At 42.7% G+C, this 22,847-nt stretch overlaps 1 protein-coding gene across 1 annotated transcript; it reads right to left on the bottom strand.

Moving 5' to 3' along the window:
• Window positions 1-3,758: 3,758 nt before the first annotated feature.
• Window positions 3,759-18,878, bottom strand: LOC119167922 (uncharacterized; the record flags this gene model as incomplete). The annotated part of the gene is given in 4 exon segments (XM_075884673.1): window positions 3,759-3,836; window positions 7,692-7,744; window positions 7,799-7,938; window positions 18,692-18,878. Coding segments are annotated over 4 exon segments (403 nt in total), but the record flags the coding sequence as incomplete, so codon positions are not given.
• Between the last annotated feature and the right edge of the window lie 3,969 nt (window positions 18,879-22,847).

Below are 22,847 nucleotides of genomic sequence, written 5' to 3'. Positions count from 1 at the left end.
ATATGCGTAGAAATTCGAAAGGCGAAAGAGAAAAAAAATTGGCACCATATCAACGGAGTGAATGATGGAAAGTAGGGCGGAGCGTTCGTCCGTCCATTCGTTCTTGCTTTTGTCCATGCATGCGTCTGTCTGTGTAACCGTCGATGCATCCATCCGCCCGTCCGTGCGTGCGTCTGTTCGTGCGTCCGTCCCTACATTCGTCCATGCATCCGCCCCTGCGTCCGTTCATGCGTCCATCCAAGCATCTGTCTGTGTGTCCGTTCGTCCATCTATTCAACACTCCAAGTACCACCATCTCGCATCTTTTCTTCATCTATTCCCCATATAGAAGCATGACCTTCCAGCGGACATTCCAAGAACTGAACAAGAGGTGGCACACGCACACTTTCTTACGGCTTGTGCTGCGGGTCTTCTTTCCACCTTTAACCACCTCGAGTTCATGGTATATACTAGTTCACTGTATTCATGGCACTGCGGGTAAACGCTCGCTAAACCTTCTTAAAACCAAGGAGGTTACGCCCAGCTAGTATAAGGTAGCAACCTTTTCCTGTCAGATAGTGCTCAATGTACATGCCATTGGCTGCTAATGGGAAATGAGAGACAGGAGAATTTGGCTTTTACTTTGTTACGGCTTGCGCTTCGTATCTACTTCCCACCTTTAACCACCTCGTGTTCATGGTATATATTAGTTCATTGTATTCATGGCACTGCGGCTCAACGCTCGCTAAACCTTTCTAAAACTAAAGGGGTTACACCCAGCGAGTATAACGTAGCAACCCTTTCTTGTCAGATTGTGCTCAATGTACATGCCAATGGCTGCAAATGGGGAATGAGAGACAGGAGCATTCGGCTTTCAGTTAACGCGCAAGCTGCGAATTTTTTATTGTTCAACACCGCACAGGAGACATCTTCAAGCGGCACCACCTTGGAGGTCAAAGTGTAACACTTGTTACACACTACGACTACGACTACGAGGGACGAATGGGTGCCGCGATTAGGAGGTTCGCCCTAATACAACGCTAGCAATCTAAAGCGCGAGCGCTGCTCGTACGCGGGTGGTGAGTGGCTTCTTCGCAGGACATTTAAACCCAAAGTGGCGTAGCCTGGCGCAACTCTGCTACCCAAAGGCAGCATATACAGTAACTCAACCCTCTCCTACCTCACACCACTGACTCAAGGAGCGTCTGCTGACTTAGGCACAGCCCACTCTCTCCTCTAGGCACTCCTTTTTGCAGCGTCTCGCAAAGACCAGGTAGGCAGCTTCTCTTAGCGAGTTTCTTGATAGAAAAAAAAAACTACTTCTCGCGCTGCACAAATGCGATGCTCCGCATCATCCTATGGTTCCCTTAGAAGAGATGGTTAATTTTTATTTTTATATACACGTGATCAATACACTCCACCTTTAGGGGCGAAGTTCCTTAAAGCGGCACCTGCTCGTCCCTCGTCGTAGTCGTAGTCGTAGTGTGTAACCAGCCTTACGTTTTGACCTGCAAGGTGGTGCTGGTGGGAGATTTCTCCTGTGCGTTGTTCAACAATAAAAACTTCGCAGCATGCGAGTTAACTAAAAGCAGAATTCTCCTGTCTCTCAATCCTCATTAGCAGCCATTGGAATGTACCTAGAGCGCTATCTGACAAGAAAGGGTTACTACGTTATTCTCACTAGGCGTAACCTCTTTGGTTTTAGAAAAGTTTAGCGAGCGTTGGGTCGCAGTGCCATGAATACAGTGAACTAGTATATACCATGAACTCGATGTGGTTAAAGGTGGGAAGTAGACACGAAGCGCAAGGCGTAAGAAAGTGTGCGTGTGCCACCTTTCGTTTAGTCCTTGGAATGCACGCTGGATGGCGGTGCTTCTATACGCGGAATATATGATGAAAAGATGCGAGATGGTGGTACTTGGAGTGGTAACTAGATGGATGAACGGACACACAGACAAATGCATGGACGGATGCACGGATGGCTGCACGGACGGATGAACGCATGGGCGGACGCAGGGGCGGATGCATGGAAGAACTCAGGGCCGTACGCGTGCATGGGCGTGCGGACGCACGAACAGACGCACGCACGGACGGGCGGTTGGACGCATGGACGGTCACACAGACGGATGCATGGATGGACGGAAGCAAGAATGAATGGACGGACGGATGCTTCACCCCACTCTCCATCATTCATCCCGTAAATATGCAACCATTTTTTTAGGTAGAGTTGAGCGAAAAGAGCTTTAAAAATTTTCGGATGTGTAAAGAACAGCTCGAAATTTGCGGTTATTTTCATAGACAATATGTTGTCAACTAGCACGGTTACTTTACTATGACTTAGTACTTTTCTCTGAAAATGAATGACTGTTTGAATCATTTCAATCTTACATAAACTAGATTTCGTTTCCGGTCGATTTTTTTTTCTGGCAAGTTTAAAGAACTCCAGTTGACACATGAATCCGCGAAAAGCATACTGGATCATCGTTTGCTATACCAGTTAACGGTAGAGTGTTCATCATGGATATTAAGTACGACTCTAAATGTTTCCTGTCTATTTGGTACTTCAAGTTTCACTCAAGTATATAAACAATCTGTTGGTAGAAGGGTAGAAGAGTAGAGGGTAGAACGCTGTGCCACTGTTCTCGCTAATTTCTCACTACTTGTGTTAGATGCCCATTATATATGCCTACAATTAGTGAATACTTGAGTGATTATTCTAGCCTTCAAATGATAGAAAATATAGAAAGCGAGATGTTCATAAGTTCATTGCGCTCCAGCCAACATGTGTACACTTGTCTAAGAAAGCTCTCCAATCCAATCGATATGGCAGGCACAAAATAAAAACCAGTAAAACGTAAGCCTCTCATCAAAGCAGTAATAACCGCGTTGATATTCGTGCAATTGTCGGGTTTGGCGAAGACACACTTCTATTATGCATCACTCGGAGAAAAAGACCTACCCTCTACCCTTTGACGCGAAAAAAAAATGACAAAAATGTGAGCTCTTCCTCTGTTTATGTTTTCATTCCTCCATCGAAGAGTTTTCGTTTTCCTCATAAAGTGCGACATGGAAGCTTATTTCGGTGTTCACATCTCGCTTTCATTTTCTACCGACCCCATTTTTCGCTCTTATTATCTCCTCGTCCCAGCAGAAATATATGAAGCACATGAAGCTATGACGCACATATAAAGTCAGCGACTTCAAGAAGAGTTGTCGAAACACTCAATTTGGTTGATCCGGACCACATGAGATGATAACGAAAAAAATAACCACAGCCACGCACTGAGTAGTGAATCACAGCTATCTTTGTGTGTGTGAGTGTGTGTGTGTGTACGTGTGTGTGTGTGTGTGTGTGTGTGTGTGTGTGTGTGTGTGTGTGTGTGTGTGTGTGTGTGCGTGTGTGTGTGTGTTTGCTTCGCCGTCGTCTCGTTTGCGTTGTCGCAACCAAGACGTACGCATACCAACTCGCTCACGCTTCTAATCTTATAAAAAATACCAACTCTGGTGACGTCACCTTCAAGCCACCAGACTTAAGGCTAAATGTATTCTAGCCGCAATTTTGTCCAATTATACGGCCTGATATCATCATGAGCCACAATATGAAGGTTCCTAAAGATGCCTTTTCAGCCAAACTTTAAATACACCACAGAAACATTTGTGGTTTCTGACACCATAACGCCATTATTTCGAGATGGGGCCAGTAAGTGTGCACCAAATTCGCATATTTTCACATGACGCCTTTTACAGAGCATGCAACAAGAAATCGATTTGGTACTCACGACTGTGCACTGTGACTTCAGTCTTGAAAACCGCGCAGGTACCGTTTTGATACAGAATTCCCCGTCTGACTGTAATGTCTGTGTTAACAACAATAAAGAAGTGTCACTGAAGGCTACAATCATATCACATTTTAGTCCAAGAAAATATTATGGTACTATTGCATGAGTTGACAAAACATATCTTTAAATTCAAAATCACAGAGCCTTTGGGTTTTCGAGGCAAAGCTTCTCAGCCATTGTGGCAATCATCCGAAATTCACTCAAAACAAGGCATGATGGTTTATAGCAATGAAAGCAGCGAATTTCTAATATGATTCGCATAAATAATTTATTTACTTCGAAGGCTATTCAGTTTGCTAAAATGTCACTGCTGTTTGGCATTTACATTTTGACATTTTTTAGTGCTGTTTGTCCGAAAATTGCTCTGATATTAGCGTTTATGGCTTCAACAGTGAATTTGCTTCAGAGAACGGAGAAAAAAAGGTTTCTGAAAGTTTTTGCAAGATCAATCATATTACGGGAATATTCTAAGCGTATATATGCCTCTAGAAATCTTCCAAAAACGTTCCATGTTTCCATCTTTTTTTTCCCCGAAGCTTTCACGTCGTATGAATGTTTCAGTAATGAATACTTCTTCAACAAATTATGTATGATCGCTAGAAGTATTTTCAAACCACTCGTGTTCTCAACTTTTATATGAAACGATAAAGTTTTTAAGAAATTTCTCATGTTGATTTGATTGATATGTGGGATTTAACATCCCAAACCCACAATATCATTATTAGAGACGCCGTAGTGGAGTGCTCCGGAAATTTTGACCTGATTTCTCATGTTGGTTCACAGTGAGAACCAATTTTACTTTGAGTGGGGCTCCAACTTCAAATCATCGTTGTCCATCAATCGAAAGAAAATGAATGGTTTTCAGTATATGCAGTTTTTTATTTACACAATTTGTGTTTTATATAAGAAAATATATATATTTTTAAATTTGCCATTGAAGGCTATCTTCTAAAATGACGATACAAAAGCTTTTTTTATTGATGTTTCTGATAGGCTTTAAGTGCATAGTTAAAAAATTATTTCTTAAAAGAAAAAGGATAACAAAAGGACATGAAATAAAAGAACATTTCTTTTCCTTTTGATAAGGGTGTAAAATTATCTTAGAGCACCATGTGGTTTCTTGCATCCTAAGCGTACAAATGATGTTTTTGTCGAAAATTATAGTAGCATCCGTGGCGTGAAAACACTCTGAACACGAAATATGCTCGTTGTAGAGTATGCCTATTCACTGAAGAAATGTTTGTACCTAGTGTAGTATTTCAAAGGGAAAAATTGAAACATAGGGCATCTTGGTGTACGTTCAGAAAACGTATATACGCGAAATTTCAGCAACACGTTGAGCTTCGAACACCTTACAGCAAAATTTTGACCAAGTATCAAAACCAAACTTGACGTTTATTGAACTCTACTTTCGAAATATTTTTTTCTAAAACGACACTCAAACGACATTGTACGATAATTCAAAGGCTTTAACACATTTGCCTGATGAATAATTGATAGTTTGTGACATGAGCAGTGATGTCAATTCCATCCATGTGTAGGCGAACACCATTGGTTGTGACCGCTACCAGGCTTATGGGTAATCCTAAGCACGAAAGCCGACACACTAACCATCTCCACAGTCTAGGCTACCCTTATTTGAACAGCCGACCCTGAACTCTGGTTCCTGAAGTGGAAAGCTCAGTGCTTAAATGTTTCTTTCTTTTTTGACGTGACGCTGTACCAGACGCTACTTCTTCACAAAAGTGTAATTGACGTGTCTAATGAGCCCACACTAATTAAACAATTGTCATACTTACGCAATGACACGAATATATATCGTAGCTGTTTAAAATAATTATTCACGCATTTGTACGACGTGAATCATGATGATTGAGTGAAATTAGGTCCTGCGTCAGATCCATAATATCTATGTTGAGGTCACCTACTAGTAGAAAGGATTTGTGCTTGTAGGTGCTTTAAATTATTGCATCACTATTATGCATTGCTGAGTAACTCATGGGATGAATTGCGGCTCGTGACTACTGAATGAGACAAGGAGAGCAGAAGGTAGGTCTCAAAGTAATCTGCAGAAAACGAAAGTAATGTACAACAACCTCGCATGAGAACAGCGCTTCGACGTAGGTAATATTAGTATTGGAGCTGTAAAAGGCTATGGCAGGTAATAACTGTGCATCGCAACGTTGAGATTGAAGTAACTAGAAGAAAAAGAATGGGGTGGAGCACATTCGGCAAGTACTCTCAAGCCATGCCTGGTAGATTGCCACTATCCCTCAAGAAGAAGGTATATAGCAGCTGCATATTGCCGGAGCAGAAAACTGGTCGCTTAAAAAGAGAGTTCAGCTTAAATGGAGGACGATGCAGCTAGCTATGGAAAGGAAAATTATAGATGTGACCCCTAATGGACAGGAAGAGGGCAGAGAGGATCAAGGAACAAACCAGGGTTAAGGACATCATAGTTGAAATTATTTTGAAAAACTTCGTGAAAAATATCTCCATAATTAGGAAGAAGAAATTAAGAAGAAATGGAGTTGTGCCGGGCACGTAGCGCGTAGACGGAATAACCGCTGGTCGTTGAGGGTAACTAACTGGATTTCCAGAGAAGGCAAACGAGTTAGAGGTAGACAGAAAGTTAGGTGGGCAGATGAGATTAGAAAGTTTGCGGGTCTAAAAAGGCAGCAGCAGGCACAGGACCGAGTTGACTGGCGGGTCATGGGAGAGGACTTTGTCCTGCAGTTGACTTAGTAAGGCTGATGAGAATCATGATGATGATGATGATGATGATGATGATGATGATGGGGGTTGTTGTTCGACTATCGTTAAACGCTCTGTTTTTTTTGTGGACGTATCACATATGTTAACCGAGCGTACATACAATTCCATGTCTCTGAATATACAATGTATATTTCATGTCTCTGAATATACAATGTATATTCAGAGACATGGAATAAAGAATCGATGACAAAGCTAGGTCTTAAGGCTGACGATGTCTGCGTTGAAGTCGCCGATATTAATAAAGGGCGTGCTTGAAGGTAGAATATATTGTTCTGTATAATTATGACTGATATTGGCCTATTGCTAAATATTTGTGTGTGTGTCATTAGTTTTACTATACCAAACCTTACCCGAACGTTGCCCCTTATAATGCAGCCATGACAGGGGACATTGGACAAGCGTCGTCCTTAACGTCCTTCACTCCTAAAATACCAGCGCAGACTACTACTCCTTGAGAGCAGAGCTGCGTAGAAGCGTCTCGCACTCCTCCAAGGCGAAGCTTGATTGCATGGTTTGGCACGTGCTGAGGATATGCTACAATGTGGCTCTTTCACCACATTCCAAGTCCTGCTGTGCAGCGGGCCCTCGAGGTAGCTGGCTGGCTTGGCTTGCCTACCCCCACGTGAGACCACGTCGGGAGTGCTACTCAGCCGCGTTTAGCAGGACCCAATGAAGTTGTTTTCTATATCACTCATAGGCTGCCACTCAGTGACTACTTCGCAAGATGTTGATTTACAGAAAGTGTTGAATCTGTCATTCTGAATCGCATTGCCTAATCGCTCTCGCAAAAGCTTTTTCTTTTCTTGTCACGTGGTGTTACAGAAATGTCTTGAGCTGTTGTATGTGCGAATTCTTAATGAAGTGATCAGTGCTTTGAATACAAAAATAATTTTACTGCCACTTTATATAAATTTAATGGTATTTCTATATCTCCTCAATGCTGCTAATAACTTTCAGTCCTGAAAGAAAAAAAAAGTTGTGAAATTCTACATGTGCGAATTCATTTCTCCACGAGGCGTTGAAATAAGCAAAAGCGTTTGTTAAAAAATCATAGTTTCTTCAACATCTACATGTAGTAATTAGGAAAATCTTACTCACGTTCTGACAATTCACTTGTGATTGTGTCGTTTCCTGTAAATGTCCAATTTAATCTGCAAATGAAGAAACTTGTAATACAGTAAAAAACAATGTGTCATAAGGCTTACGTGAACGAATTTTCGGTATCGAAGTATATTTTTGTTTGCAAACTAGTGTCATTCACACTGGTGAATACTTCCCGCTCACAATCATATAGAGGTGCGTGCGTTGATTTGACAGTCCACACTTTCGTATGATTCTTCCAGAACTGGAACATAAAGTATAAAAGGCCAATTGTCATGAATATATTAACGCACGAAATTTCATTCGAGGTTTATTATTCTCGTCTACTTATTGCCACTACAACTAATTACCGTAAGTTACCGTGTGCGACTGCTAACACTTACGTCATGGTTTTGATCGCAGTCGCAGCACTTTCGTTTCAATGAAGGCGAAACGCCAGGATCCCGTGCGCTGTGCGCTTGCCGCGCTTGTTAAAAAACAACATGTGGTCAAATTTTTTGGAGTGTTTCACTACGGCGCCCTCCTTAACCATACCGTCGTTTGGGAACGTAAAACTAGGATATCAATATTACGAATATTGGCCAGAATGTTGGCAACTTTATTTGACTAAACAAATATCACTGTTCTAACAAGTTCATGTTTTTAAGTTCGTGGTGATTTAATGAAAACTTATATATTGCATGCACTGCGAAAAAAAAGGTTCCAAAATAAACCCTTTTTCCAAGGTCCCCCATTGGACTAATACATTTTTACACCATAGCAAGTAGACAATAAATTCAATGTTGTCTTCGCACCAAGTTATCAAAACTAACCTGGAAGCCTTGTTCAGTGTGCTTGTGAAAACAATTATCACAATAATTACAACTAACAGACAAGGAAGTCGACCACTAAATTTTAATTTGGCACTGGCAGGGACCACACCTGCGACCTTCCCATAAACATCTGACGCTCTCGGCAACGTTATCCGGAGGTCGCATGTTTGTTCCCTCTCAGTGGCAAATGTGTGTTTTTTTTGCGAATATTTTACTCTCCTAAGATATATATGATAATTACTAGAAATGATGTCCGCTATAATTTCTTGGCTTTTTTGTTTGTCAATTCTCTTTATTCCGGTGCTTAATAAAAAAACAGAACGCTAAAGAACCCAACTTGGCCGAAATTTCGAGAGTGCTTCACTATGGCACATCTCATATTCATACGATGGTATGGTGACAATAAACTCAAGAAATATTAATTATTTTCGAGAAAAAAGAAGTATTTAAAACTTTATATTTCATTTGGTTTGAAACATAAGTGTGTGATAAAAAAAGTGCCATGATCCTATTCTATTTCTGTTACAAATGATTCTTATTCCATGCTCAGCTGTGAAGCCATCGCATAAAAATATCTAGGTGCCATATATCTAGGCGCCACAAGATTTAGCTTCACGAGGCTACATGTCCACCCTGTGCTGGGAACAAAATGAAAGTCAGACCTTGAATGTAACAGCGCATAAAATGATGCCAGAGCAACAGGTTGCAATGTGATACCAAGAAAGACTGGCCGTTGATATTTTGGAATCCTGTATAATGTAACTCAACAGAACGCAGTTGAAATAAAATATGACCGCTCCAGGGAGAGTAGTACTTGCCGTGCAGTACTTTTGCGTTGACAGCAAACCCTGCAGAATGGTATACAGGCCACTTCCTGAGGCTGGTCGAGACAGTGCGCGCGTGAATGATCACAGGCGCTTTATGTGATCAAAGTTCACAGATTCTGCGCGAGCAGCTCCTCTCTCCCGCCATTCTCGCCTCTTCGTGCTCATTTAAGACGGAGTGGGCGTTTCCGTTCTGCTTTTACAACAGTCGACGGTGGCAGACCTCGTACGCAAGTTATTGTTTTATCTTGCATTCGCCATGGCAGAGACTAGGGTACCTCGATGCGCACGGCTCCGCTCAGCGAAGCAGCGGTCATTGAGGCACTCTAGCAGAGACTGGCGCGCCCGTTTTTAGGGCACTGTAGTCGAGTTCCTCACCCAAGCGATCTTTTACAATGGGTACAACATGACATGCGCGTGGCTATGTTATCTACTTGGACCTTGTACGGAGCATAGTGAAGCTGGTGACAGTAAAAAAGACCGAGAATTCGCAGCTTGCGCACTGTCGCAAAGGCTGGGTCACAATAGAGCTAGTGGACTAGAAGGAGAAGAGTAGCTGCGGATGAAGATGAAAAAGAAAGTTAAAGCGATACAGACCACGAAGCTAATAATTTTTCTCTGCTACACGGCAAACTGTACTTGCTATGTGCACTTGAACATATATTCAAGAAACACTACGAAATTAGAGCACCTGGCATGGTAGAGGACTGTGTGGCGAAACATGTGGAGATTGGGGCCGTTAAATTACGCTTTTTTTGCATAGCTATATTGAAATGCGGTGTATCACGACTGTGTCTCGAGCTTTATTGCTTTATTCCCATCTTTAAACGGTGTTTTGTCAAAGGTGAGAGTGTATTTGCCTCCGAGTACTTCATTTCGGTTGTCTGGAATGGCAGAGTCTACGATGAAAAGAAATTTGTGTCAATGGGTGAAATAAATGTTCAAAGCGTGTGAGCATCTAATGGGAATTCGGACGCTCAAAAAAAATCAGTGTGACTACGAAGTATTGTTGCGAACCCTTTGATTTCCGCTATCCAATGCGCTGCTGAACTTTTTGCCAAATATAAACCCGTATCAACTGTGCCCATGCCCTTCTAGGCAAGTGGCGCGGCGCATCGCTGTCAGAATCCGTGCTAGTTGGCAAGGCAAGGCAATTGTTCGACAAGGCAATTGTTCATGGTTTGTAGGTAGGTTGGCTAACCAAGTAGGATTTACTGGTAGAATATGATGGTAAGAAACATGCTTACCAATTTTAAAGCAAAGTGTCTTATTCATTGCCGTGTGTGTGTGTTTTTGTAAGCTGGTCAATATACGCGAGCGTAATTGAGGTGTTCGCAGGCAATACTGCGTACGCACTGCTACAGCCATGTCATCTGTAGGTGTGAATTGACTTCTCTATAGCTATCTGCCCACTACATAGAGATATCGGCCAGGTTTTGCCCCCTGTGTGCGCCTACAAGTAGGGTTGGTAGGTTTGTTCTTTTTGCCTTTAGAAGAGAAAAAAGAAAAAAAATGGTTACCCAAGCGGCTTGCGTACCCAGGACGTTGGGGCGGAGGTACCGCGCATGCGCGAAACCCCAAACAGATGCATCGCAAGATCGCTGGAACACTGGGGCCATGCGGCTGCGCTGCCATAAGCAATACTGCCGCCACTGGCCTCCTAGTGGAGATAAGCTGCCCTGGCGCACATGTTGGCGCACATGTTGGCGCATCATGCTACCCGTGATGTCATTCACCTTCACGGGGAGCCGCACTTCACACTCACCTTCACTGGCGGTGGATAAATAGTGATTAAATTGTTTCAGCCAGATTACCACACCTGGAATGGCCTAGAACATAGAAGCCAAAAACGTGCGAGCCCCCGACCAGCTGAATTTGTGTTGCCATCTAGCGGGGCGATTGTGAACCAGACAATCACAAAACTGTTATTGCAGAAACATTGTGCATTGTACGTCTCGTGCAAAAACCGCGCAGCGGCGTTATTACAACTGAGTTACCTTTTTTAATTATTTTCACCTCAAAAATATTAAGCGTAAGCCAACGTGTTCATGACTGTGGTTTGACGACCTGTTACCCACTCCTGCCATAGCCCTTACGGGTTGCAGTATGTAAAAATAAATAAATAAAGTGTAACAAGATGCCGACGCCATCGTTACAGTCACTTTGTTTTTTTCCACTTTTTGCCTATACCAGGATACTGTACAAGATAAAAACAAAACTCTCGTGATGTTGCCGCACCGGCGATTCAAAAATATGTAAGGTAAATGGAGTTACCATCACCATTTATTGTTCGCGAGAGCGTAAAGGTATACACGTTTACGCACGTACGTAAATGTTTACGTATGAGGAGCTCAAAACGCTGGAAGACATGCGTTTCGGTAAGGCGGTAAACGCAAACCGGTATCCGGTAAGACGTTGAAGTAAGAAAGTATACGTACAAGCTAAAAGTTACACAGAATTACACGTTACACCGTTGTTCTGTTGTCGCGCTTGTCGGGACTACAACCGGCCGCCTGGATTGCTTGGGATTGACGGTGCAGGCTTCAGTCGCCACTGAGGCACATAAAAAAATGTTTTTTTTTTGTTTTGGGTTGATAGCTGTCATAATAATTAAAAATGATTTATTGAAAGTCGTTTACTTCATGTCACTAAGGATGTTTAATTTAACATTTTAAACTGTATAAGAATACTTAAACAATACTTACGCAACAAGACGATATGGCGCTGCGAGCGCATGTGACCTTCGTGCGGCTCGCATTTGCGTGCGCAGTGCTATAAGGCGTTCCGATTGAGTATGGGTTGGGTACGCAACGCCGCGCGCCCCCAAGCCCGCAACGCCCCAAGGCTTGCGTACCCAGCACTAAAACTCTGTAATATACGTGAAAACACTGCTTAGCGATGGAACTTTTTTCTTTGCTGACGGTAATTTTTTTCCGCCAGAACCGCCTCCGCATTTCCGAAAGCGGATGTTGTCTGCCGCATGGACCTCAACTGCCTGTTTCGCTCGCTCTGCGATAAAAATCGTACTGGCAAAAAAAAAAAAACGCTAGCACTATACAATGGATGGCTATGCATATGCTTGTTTTACAAAATAGCTGTTGACATCTCTTTAAGAAATTGTCTGGATGTCAACAGACAACGCCACATCGCCAACAGACACTCGCGTTCTCGTCTGCTAGCCGATGCGCCCTCCCCTTGCGATTTCACCTCTTAGGCTGGGGAAAGCGTTTGGAGAAAGGAGAAGCAGGAACGGACGAAGTCGTTTGCTGTAGAATCGTGCGAAAATGCAGCGCCTTTACTAAATTTACACCTCAGTGTCACTTAGGGACCCCTTAACAATTGAAGGCAAACAGGATATCGTTGTGGACCAGATATTTTTACACAACTGTAGACTGTATGTTTCATTGCGAGAATCAGACATACGTCATTAAGTTAGGTATTTGTTTCAAATAAAGAAAATAATTGACAAAACAAGCATGATAACCACTTCATGGATGACAAGCCACCTGTGAACAATGAGAACACCGTTCCAAGCTTTCCGGCAAATATGAGACAGCAGCTGTTTCTTTTGTTTCACGAGAGCCTAATGAAACCAAAATGCCTTTCTTTCTCATTGCGCGCGCTTTCCGCTCTCCTACAAAAAAGAACGCGTTTAACAGCTCATTCAGTTCTTCACAAAACTGCCATGACTGGGCCGCAGTAATCAGACGCTGCAACAGCTTCAATAAAATGCTGAACAAATGCAATCAAGTCTTCTTGCTGAAATCGGTCGCGAAAACAGTCGCTATCTACCCCAGTGTCCGCATAGCAATTATCACTACCAGTATTGTAAATTAACAATACCCCCCTCTTTTCTAATCGAAACTGTATCAAACAACAAGCGTGGTGATTGATGCAGCTTTGCTGGTTATCCCCCGTGCACAAGACATCATCCTTTTCTATATTATGTGTATCTTGCCTAATATCTCTTTCTCTATACATATACTTCTCTGCCTGCATTCGCCTTCTCTATTATCTATTTCTCTTTCGATACAGTCGTATCTCTATCTGTCTCTCTGTGTCATCTGCCTCACCTTCTAGGCTTTTCTGTGCTTGTCTCTCCGTGGCTGGCCCCTCCCCTTCTATGCTCTAGATACGAAGCTTCTTATGGTCGAGCTCAATCCATTGTGTGGCATGAACACCTTAACCGCGCATGTGCGTCTTCTTGCATTTACCTCCTTTCCGATGCTCCCTCTCCTCTTTCTCTTCTGGGCATCCGTCGTTTCCACCTCATTGCACCTGCGCGCCTCATTCCCTTTCTCTGCTAGGCTCCCTCCTCTCTAGCCCCATTACGTCGACGCAGGTAGCATCTGCTAGCAAGTTTTTTTACTGAAAATACCGACTGCTCCCGCTGCACAACCTTTCATTGCCCAACCCGTATATATAGGCCCATAATCTTGACCTACAAGCTAGTGCTGATAGGATATATCTGCTGTGCATTGCTGAGCCATTAAAATTCGCAGCGTGCGCCTTACCAAAAAGCGGACTGCAGGTCTCTGTGTCCAATTGGAGTCTTCTGTCTCTCATTGCTCATAAGAAACAATTGGCATGTTCCAGTAAAAAAACGCCGGTTCATCACTGCGTGCTTTGCGCATCCCCAGGTATTCCTACGGCGCAACGCCACGAAGAGCGCCAGTGTTAACGCCATCACTTGTAAGCGTTAGCAACCGCTGCTTCACATCTAGACGTGATTCTGTTTTGCGAGAGATGATGAAATTTTTTTATGTTTCTTTTCTTCCTCACTTCAATCTTGCTCTTTTTTTTTTCTCTAAAGTCAATCTCTCACTCTTGTCCTCTTCACTCTTTTTTTTTCTAATTTCCTGCTCCTCTTACGTTCTCTCTCTGTGCACATTCTCCGATCATCCTTTCTTACATTTTTACCCTAACTTCTATTCACCTCCTTCTCATTTCCTTCTCCGACTAACTCACTGTTCTATACTAAACAAGGCTGTGCTCTGTGGGTAGACGTGTGGTTAGGAAATTCGCATTGGTATCAAGGGTACGGAAGGTATAACCTCGCCTCGGCAAAGAAATGGCGGTGCTTTCGCTCAGGATTAAGCTGCGCAAGCCTTGAAACCGCATAGCTGAAGAATTCTAAAGAATAATATAGTTGCTCGTAGGTTGCTTCTAGCCCTTAACTAGGAGAATAATAATATGTCTATAGGTTGCTTCCAACTGTCCGTGAGCTTTTTTTCGGAGACGCTTGATTGTTTCTATGCTTATTTACTTCGCCGACAGGTTCGAGTTGTGCTTGGAAAAAGTGGTGAACGATTTGGAGCACTATTTTACTTTACTATGGGAGAGCATAAAGCCGTCCCGGGAAGCTCACATCTCACTAGTTAAACCACGCGCAGCCGTAGACACGACAGAGGCGTCTAAACCCTAGAGATAGAAATTCACGCTGTAAACCAGCGCACGCATCCTGATACAGTCATCATTACGTCAAGGATCTCAAGCGAGAGATTAACTCACGCTGAAAACCAACCGCTCACGCCTCTCATAAGTCAAACGGCACGTGGTTATTGGCGCTGACCTTCAATCCTGACGGTGTTTTCTAGCCGTCATTGCATTCACCATTTTCTGTTTTTGGGCTAACTTACTTTCATCTTTTTTAGTGGACCAGTGACGAATAGTGGCATGTACCCACTTTCAGTGAAATATCCGTTTTTTTATTTTTGTGATAGATTCGAATACGTTACAGCTAGCTTAGCTCCTCTGTATTTTTTTAAAGAAATTTTCTTTTCTCGTTCTCTTCTTTTCTTGCTTGATCTCTCTCCCTACTCGATCTCTTGGTCATCGAATTATTGCATCCATACGTGTATCTAGGGGGGTGAGAGGAAGAGCGCAAAACCAGCCCCATACATTGGTGTTATAGTGAGGGGGTCGTTGCGAAAAACCTTCGCTCCAATCTGAAAGGAAACCCTACGCACGCTTGTGATTGCACTCTTCCAAGAGAAAATCAGTGCGCATCTTCTGACATGGAAAAATAAAAGGAAGGTGATGAAAAGAAGTACGAAGATGCGTGACGGTTTATGATTTTAATGATTTTCTTTTTACGGCGGAAGGCCAGCTTTGACCTGAACTGATCTGCGGTAGAGCGCCTTGAGAATGTCTCTTTAATCTCTGCGCGTGTGCTGCTTGATGCGCTGTGTTTCTCTCTCCCTCTCTCCTCTCTATCTTTTATCTCCGCCATCCCCCTCCCGTGGGCAGAGTAGCAAACGGGCTGCCTATAGACTGGTTAACTTTCCTGTCTTGCTTTTCCTCCTATTTTCATCTTCCTTTTATTCTCTAACAACCTTCTACTGTTATTTTATAACAAATGCGTCAAATGAAACAAATTCCGTCTGGGAAAATTTTTTCCTCTACCTGCTCGCACAATCCCTGCAGTCGTTCTCAGCATATTAGCATAACAGAAGCTTATCGTAGTTTCACGTACAAAACGCCTACCTAGCCTGCGTCACTCTGGCATTGAAACTTCAGCAAGCGTTGTACTCATAGATTTTACCGATATGCAGACACCAGCCAGCAGCAATGATGCTCTTTTTTAGGGGGGGGGGGGGGCGACGACGAGGACGCGTGGTCGCCACTTGATGTTCTAAACCGAAGGCACCTTCAACTGTGTAAGTAACGATATTTTCCCGTTTTTTTTGTATCTATACAGCCCACTTCGTCTGGGTGCTCCTATGGTCACCACTTCAGTTTGGCATAGAAGAGCATGAGTGTACGATAACAACGTGACAAATTTGCATGGCGCGGAAAAAACCGTAAAGCTTATCTAACAAGAAGAAAGAGGCCGTGTACCAAGGCGCCAGCGTGTATCTTGCACAGCATCTGAACTTGAAAGTTTTTTTCAGTATGGTAAGAAGCCAGGGGAAACGAAATGAGGTTTGTGAAGTTAAACACACGAAACATTTCTTTGAGAGCAACACTCTTGATAGTCACTGCATTCTACCGGCCGGTGGGAACTTCTAAGTAGAGCAGACGTGAAAGTTTGTAAATAGGCAGTTGAAAGAACACAATGCGCATTAAAGTGAGGACCTGGGAAGCAGTATGGCTGTTCACGGCCGCAGTTGCATCAAATTCAAATCTAGTAAGTCACTCTTCAATCACACGACCGTTTTCGGTAGGAAAACGACAAGATATGACTGGAAAACTGTAATGCCAAGCCACCACAGTGGTTTCATGGTTATGCATGGTGATCGACAGCTCACTCACAGATCATGAGATGAAATCCCGGCCGTGGCACTAACATTTTTGATGAGACAGAACCTAATTCTCACGGCTCATTTAGTTGAAGTAAGGCGCATGATAAAGAACCCTAGGTGGTCGAAATTTGCTAAGTCCTCCCCTACGGCATCTCTCGTATTCATATCATGGTTTTAGAAGGCTAAACGTGATCAAAAACTGTTATTACGAAAGCGTAGGCCCAATTGGTGCAGCAAACAAACGACTACAATGGCGTCACTGCTCAAGGCAATGGTTCCAGAAGTGTAGTACCACGTTCGTAAACGCACCTGCGTCTTTCTTGCTCTAACTGGAAGCAACACCTGCACACTCACACAACTAACTAGTCTCATAATTAATATAACGGTGCTCACTGAATTTAGGCGTTTCGTAAGACTACATTAGTTGTGCTCGTCCACGTTTCTATTTTGATATTGGCGCCAAACTTGTGCGGATCATAGCGTTTCCTAAACAAACACTTGAGGAAACTTTGGCGCTGCTGTCTATGGGAGCTACAACTCACGGTGTTTCAGCGAGCATGGTAATGATGGGTAGAACATAGACTTGTCTAATCTCCGTACAAGTGGCTCTGTGTGTGTTGGTGTGGCTTGGAACTATTTTCTCACGAAACAAAAGTAACAAAAAAAAATGTTCAGCGGTTGCGCTTGGCCCCTTTCATTTTTTAGGCGTATCATTTAAAATCAGGTCACAAAGATAAAAAAGGTTCGTTCTTTTTTTCGAAACAAACAAATTGGCAGCACATCCACGGAGTGAATGATGGAGAGTGGGGCGAAGCATTCGTCGGTCCATTCGTTCTTGCTTCCATCCGTCCATGCGTCCGTCTGTGTTACCGTCCATGCGTCCATCCGCCCGTCCGTGCGTGCGTCTGTTCATGCGTCTGTCCCTGCGTTCGTCCATGAGTCCGTTCATGTGTCCATCCGTGAATCTCTCTGTGTTTTCGTTCATCCATCTGTTCAACACTCCAAGTACCACCATCTCACATGTTTTTATAATATATTCCCCATATAGAAGCACCGCCATCCAGCGGACATTCCAAGGACTAACCGAGAGGTGGCACACGCACACTTTCTTACGGCTTGCGCTTCGTCTCTACCTCCCACGTTTAACCACCTCGAGATCATGGTATATACTAGTTCATTGTATTCGTGGCACTGCGGCTCAACGCTCGCTAAACCTTCCTAAAACTAAGGAGGTTACACCCAGCAGCAACCCTTTCTTCTCAGATAGTGCTTATTGTACTTGCCAATGGCTGCTAATGGGGATTGCAGCGTGCGCCTTAATTAAAAGCCGAGTGCTTCTGTCTCTCATTCCCCATTAGCTCCCGTTGGCGTGTACATTCAGCACTATTTTTTTATTGTTCAACAACGCACCAAAGAAATATCTCACCGGCACCACCTTGGAGGTCAAAATGTTATACTTGTTACACACTACAGCACAGGTTACGAAGGACGAACGGGTGCCGCTATAAAGAGCTTCGCCCCTAAAGCTAAACACAGCAATCAACCTAGCCACAACTGTGATTTTCCGCCGACGAAGAGCTGGCGAATCTGTGTACTACCCATCATTCCCATGGTCACTGAACCATTGTAGCAGAAGAATCCCTTCTAGTTTATTTTAAAAAACACTGATGTGCGGATATCATTACTTCATATTATTATTAGATGCCAGTTTTTTTTCTAAATCCCATAAAGCATTGGGTTGTTTGCATTATACTTCCATTCTCCCTTTCTTCATAACCAAACCGGTGTATTATTTAGAACGTTATTTTTTATTTAAAGTTGTTATCGCTGTCTGAAATGATGCATTTAGCCATTTGAAGATATTTGCAGCTACAAAAGAACTGAATGCGAAGCCACTGAACTGAAGGAATATTGGGTTGCGCCAATTTTTTATCATTGAGGACGCTTTTTGAAACGCCCCGGTAGACAAAAACATCTGAAATGCATTATTATTCAGATTAATGATTCCGTTAGTTGGGCCGAAGAGGAAACTTAGGCGCAGTGCACGCCCAACACATGGCCATGACACTTGTTAATCCTCATCGTATTCTCAGAGAAACGCGTATGAATTGCCTTACCTCTTTAAATACGTTTGGTAGAACTTCTTGAGAAGTACGAGCAGATTCTTCACTGTTCATTTCAGCTGCATTGCATAGTGTTCTCGTGGCAGTAATCAGAGCAAGCACGGTGAACCTGAAAATAGTAGACATCTCCTCCTGTTCAACGGAAAAATGTCCTTCTCTGCAGTAGAAAGTGCGATTTCTATATATGGCTTACTTATTATCTGGGAAGCTCTGTACTTTTTTTTCTAAAAATTGAGGTCAGAGAAGCGATAGATAAATGTATTGATGTCGAACTTTTAATCATTCTTTTCTCTATATGGCATGGACATTAAACTTAAATAATTCTCTTCCGAAATGTAATCAACCGGTGCAGTCTAGGTTGTTTCTTTGATGGTATTTACGGAGGACATTATACAACGCTGGAAAGAAACATTTAGCACAAAGAACGGGGAAGTAATGGCTATGGTGGCTCTTTATGATAGTCACATAAAGTCGGCAACTCTTGAGACAAGGGGAAGCACAATTTTTTTTTATAATGGCAGTTGTAACCTGCCGGTGGCCAAAGTGTACGCATGGCTTCTGAAGTAGTTTTCATTATATCAAACGACAAAGTACGAATTGCTGCTAGCATCTTTACTAGCTGCAAGGCATAACAGAGCAGAGCCTAGAACACATACAAGTAAAAGAGCATCCGTTAATACGTGCAGAAACTGCACCTAAGCACGAGTGTGTTTTGAGAGAATTAGGGAAACGCTTACTTTTCAACTGTTTTTGTTAGAAAAATTCATTCCCACGAGGTATGACCTTCCATACAACCATTTTGAATACGTGAGTTACAAAATTCGCGGCAGTAACAAAGAGAGCTTACAGGTTAATCAGCCATTCCTTTTTGAATACTCGAAGATCTGACATCTGCACAGTGCCTTAATGCAGGAAATTTTAGTTATGAAAGTACTGCGTATACTCGTGACTAAAATGAGCACGGTCTTTCATGTAAATATTCATTTATAGCTTTATCGCAGGCGAGAAATCAGGTTTAGCACCCAACGTTCAAAATTAAAAAAAGCAAGACGCAGGGACTATGTCCTCCGTAATCACTGGTGTGGTGGCTGTTGAAGGCTCTATCTCGTCACCTTCTCTTCCAGTGGAAATCGACACAATCTTCGTTTGTTTTTTAAGATGAGTGAATTTTCAGGCTTTGTTTTTCGTAATATCTCACACCAAGCACTTGACCCTCCTTTTTTTTTCTTTTAGTATAAAAGGGGCGCTATCTTGACGGGGCAGAGGACCTTTTCGTTGAACAGGCTATCTCACTCGAGGCAACATATCGTGAAGTAGGACTGTTTTGCACAGGACTATTTTGTTCTAAAGAGATGAAGTAAAAAAATCGCCTATATAGCACTCTCCGATTAATTACCATTGTCTTCTGAGTGCTGATCCTTAAACCAAAACTCCGTTCTCTATTGGACGCATTCAGTCTTTATTTCGCACTTATTTGTCATCACAATTCGAAAGGGCTGTATCATCCTGAACCTATGAGTTGCCGGCCATTACCAGCTCATTCAATCTGTTCCCAATCTGTTAAAGTGTTCCTAAGACACAAATTAGGGTTTTTTTATCCCTTGTTTACAAACTGTAGAATTCGCCGATATCAATGTGTGAGTGGAAATGCTGCTAAGAGAGCTATTACCATTTTATTCCTACGAAGAAACCACACTGTTTTCGGAATAGAGCGACACACTGTGTTAATTTTTGAGATCGAAAGGGACATTTGTTCAATTGGAAGTGAGTACATAGGCAATGCGTTTCGATTTATTTCACGTGAGAAGTCGTGCGAGACATTCATACCATCCCAAATAGGGCACACTCTTCGGTGCTAAAATTTAAAAACCCCTCTTTACGCTTCATCAGATACAATATTATTTCAGTTTTATATATAAAGATGTAAAATCAATTGCAAAACGACGCTAGCAGTGCTGCACGAGGGTCACCTGGAGCCATTACGAGGTGAATCTATTAATTCAGTTTTTAATTATAAAACTGTAAAATCAATAGCGAAACGACGCTACCAGTTCTGCACAGTGACGATCTGTAGCCACAACGAAATGAGTCTTGCGGTGCGTCTTTGTGAGAGGTGCGCGGGTATAGCAAACAGCCTTCAATGTCAATGGAAGAATAAAATGCGAAAAAGAACGTGTTTTAACCCTTGTGCTGGTCGTTTGAATTTTGAGAGCTATTAGATTTTGTTACTGTGTACCGATTTTGATCATTTGTTTTGCATTCATGTCAGTATTCGGCCCTGCATAAACTCCAGCATTGCAGAATGCAGACGAAAGTGTTGCAGGGCCCCTTTAGGCAAGTACGGAGGTACACTGGAGTACTTACATCTAACTTGAAACACTGTTTATGCATCATACTTTTTAAATTTGCGTAATACCAGCACAACTCTGATCTCTTTGTTGATGATGTTAGTTGTATTTTAATTAGAGTGTTTTTTTTTCACAAGAGCCAAGCCCTGAAAAACTCACACTGAAAAGAAAACTTTTTTTTCTGCTGATTCGTCTGTTCTAATAATTTTTTTTCTTGTGTGCTTAAGTCAACAATATACCTCTCATCAGTATGGCAGCAAAAATGTTACCCCGCTATTGTCGATATTTAGTATAAAGTTATTGATCTGCCTATCTCAGAATGGAACTTTTCATTTGCATATAAACATTTGAAATTGAAAACAATTCACATTCAGCGAACCCAGCCATACACGGCTGAATTCCCTCGTGATCGTCCCTTTGACTTCGTATTTACCAAAGTTGCCTTGGTGGATGTGGGTGTATTACGAATGACATTCACTTGTTAGCCGAGTCAAGTTTTGTGCAGGTGTTCCACTATATTACAACAAAGCAAAATACTCATGTAACACATACATGTCACAGAGTAAAATAAGCATCTTCAATGCATAAGTATTCCGTGCCCACCGAACTACAAAGCTTTCTTTCTGTCCGTGCGTCTGGTTGTCACATAAGACGGTCGTCATTATAAAATAAATGGCTAAGCTTGATTGATATGTGGGGTTTAACGTCCCAAAACCACTATATGATTATGAGAGACGCCGTTGTGGAGGGCTCCGGAAATTTAGACCACCTGGGGTTCTTTACCGTGCACCCAAATCTGAGCACACGGGCCTACAACATTTCCGCCTCCATCGGAAATGCAGCCGCCGCAGCCGGGATTCGAACCCGCGCCCTGCGGGTCAGCAGCCGAGTACCTTAGCCACTAGACCACCACGGCGGGGCAATGGCTAAGCTTGAAGCAGACGACTTTAAAGACTACTCTTATTGCTTGTAGGTTGTTTGTAGACTTTAGCTTGCTGCTGCATGTTCTCAGTAGTTTCACGATCTTTGCTAGGCTATAGCTAAGCAATTCAACTTTGTATTACGTTGACTCTCTGCCTAGAGTGGCTCGAGTCGAATAACACACAGTAGCCAACGCGACATGGTCGTCCATGCTTAAGATACGAAAAACTCGCACTGAAATTGAGCGTTTTCGCCCATCACAAATCTACGGGCACATCCGTGCTGGGGTAGGCCTTTCATTTTTTTGCAAATACATTCCAAGGTTAGCTTCAAGACCATTCGTTTTATTTTTTTTTATTTTTATGTGATTCTATTGGCTATTACCGTGATAGCGTTGAAGAACTCATTTCGCTGAAATTCTCGCGTCGGCGTCAATGTCACGTTGCTGGTTGTGAGCGAAAAAAATAACCAACTTGCGCTTGAAATCGCGAAATCATGACAAATCGTGAAAGGTACCAATGCAATAAAAAATATTAAAAATTAACGAGTCGCGTGGGGGTCAAAACTACGTGTCTGTGTAGGCAAGCAGGTGTTCTACCACAAAGTAGCGCGTCCTCTGGTGATTAGAGTAAAAAAAAATAACTTCCTCTGCTTGGAAATGTAGTGAAAGTAACTTCCATTCCTTTACAAACACACGCGTCCTGCATACAGACTACACATTACATCATGCAACGACGCAGTAATATTCCGTGCCACGAACAATCAAGAGTCAAAACATACAATTATTAAAACGACGTTGTCGTTTAACGCCCCCCCTTCATCACAAATGGCACACAAGTTACTCCTCGTATTTCCTCGAGACCACGTATATAGTGGGTGCA

Source organism: Rhipicephalus microplus, unplaced genomic scaffold, assembly GCF_043290135.1.
Source record: "Rhipicephalus microplus isolate Deutch F79 unplaced genomic scaffold, USDA_Rmic scaffold_42, whole genome shotgun sequence".
Classification (NCBI taxonomy): domain Eukaryota; kingdom Metazoa; phylum Arthropoda; class Arachnida; order Ixodida; family Ixodidae; genus Rhipicephalus; species Rhipicephalus microplus.
The sequence above is the reverse complement of the archived record's forward strand: the minus strand, read 5'-3'. Positions and strand labels throughout refer to the sequence as shown.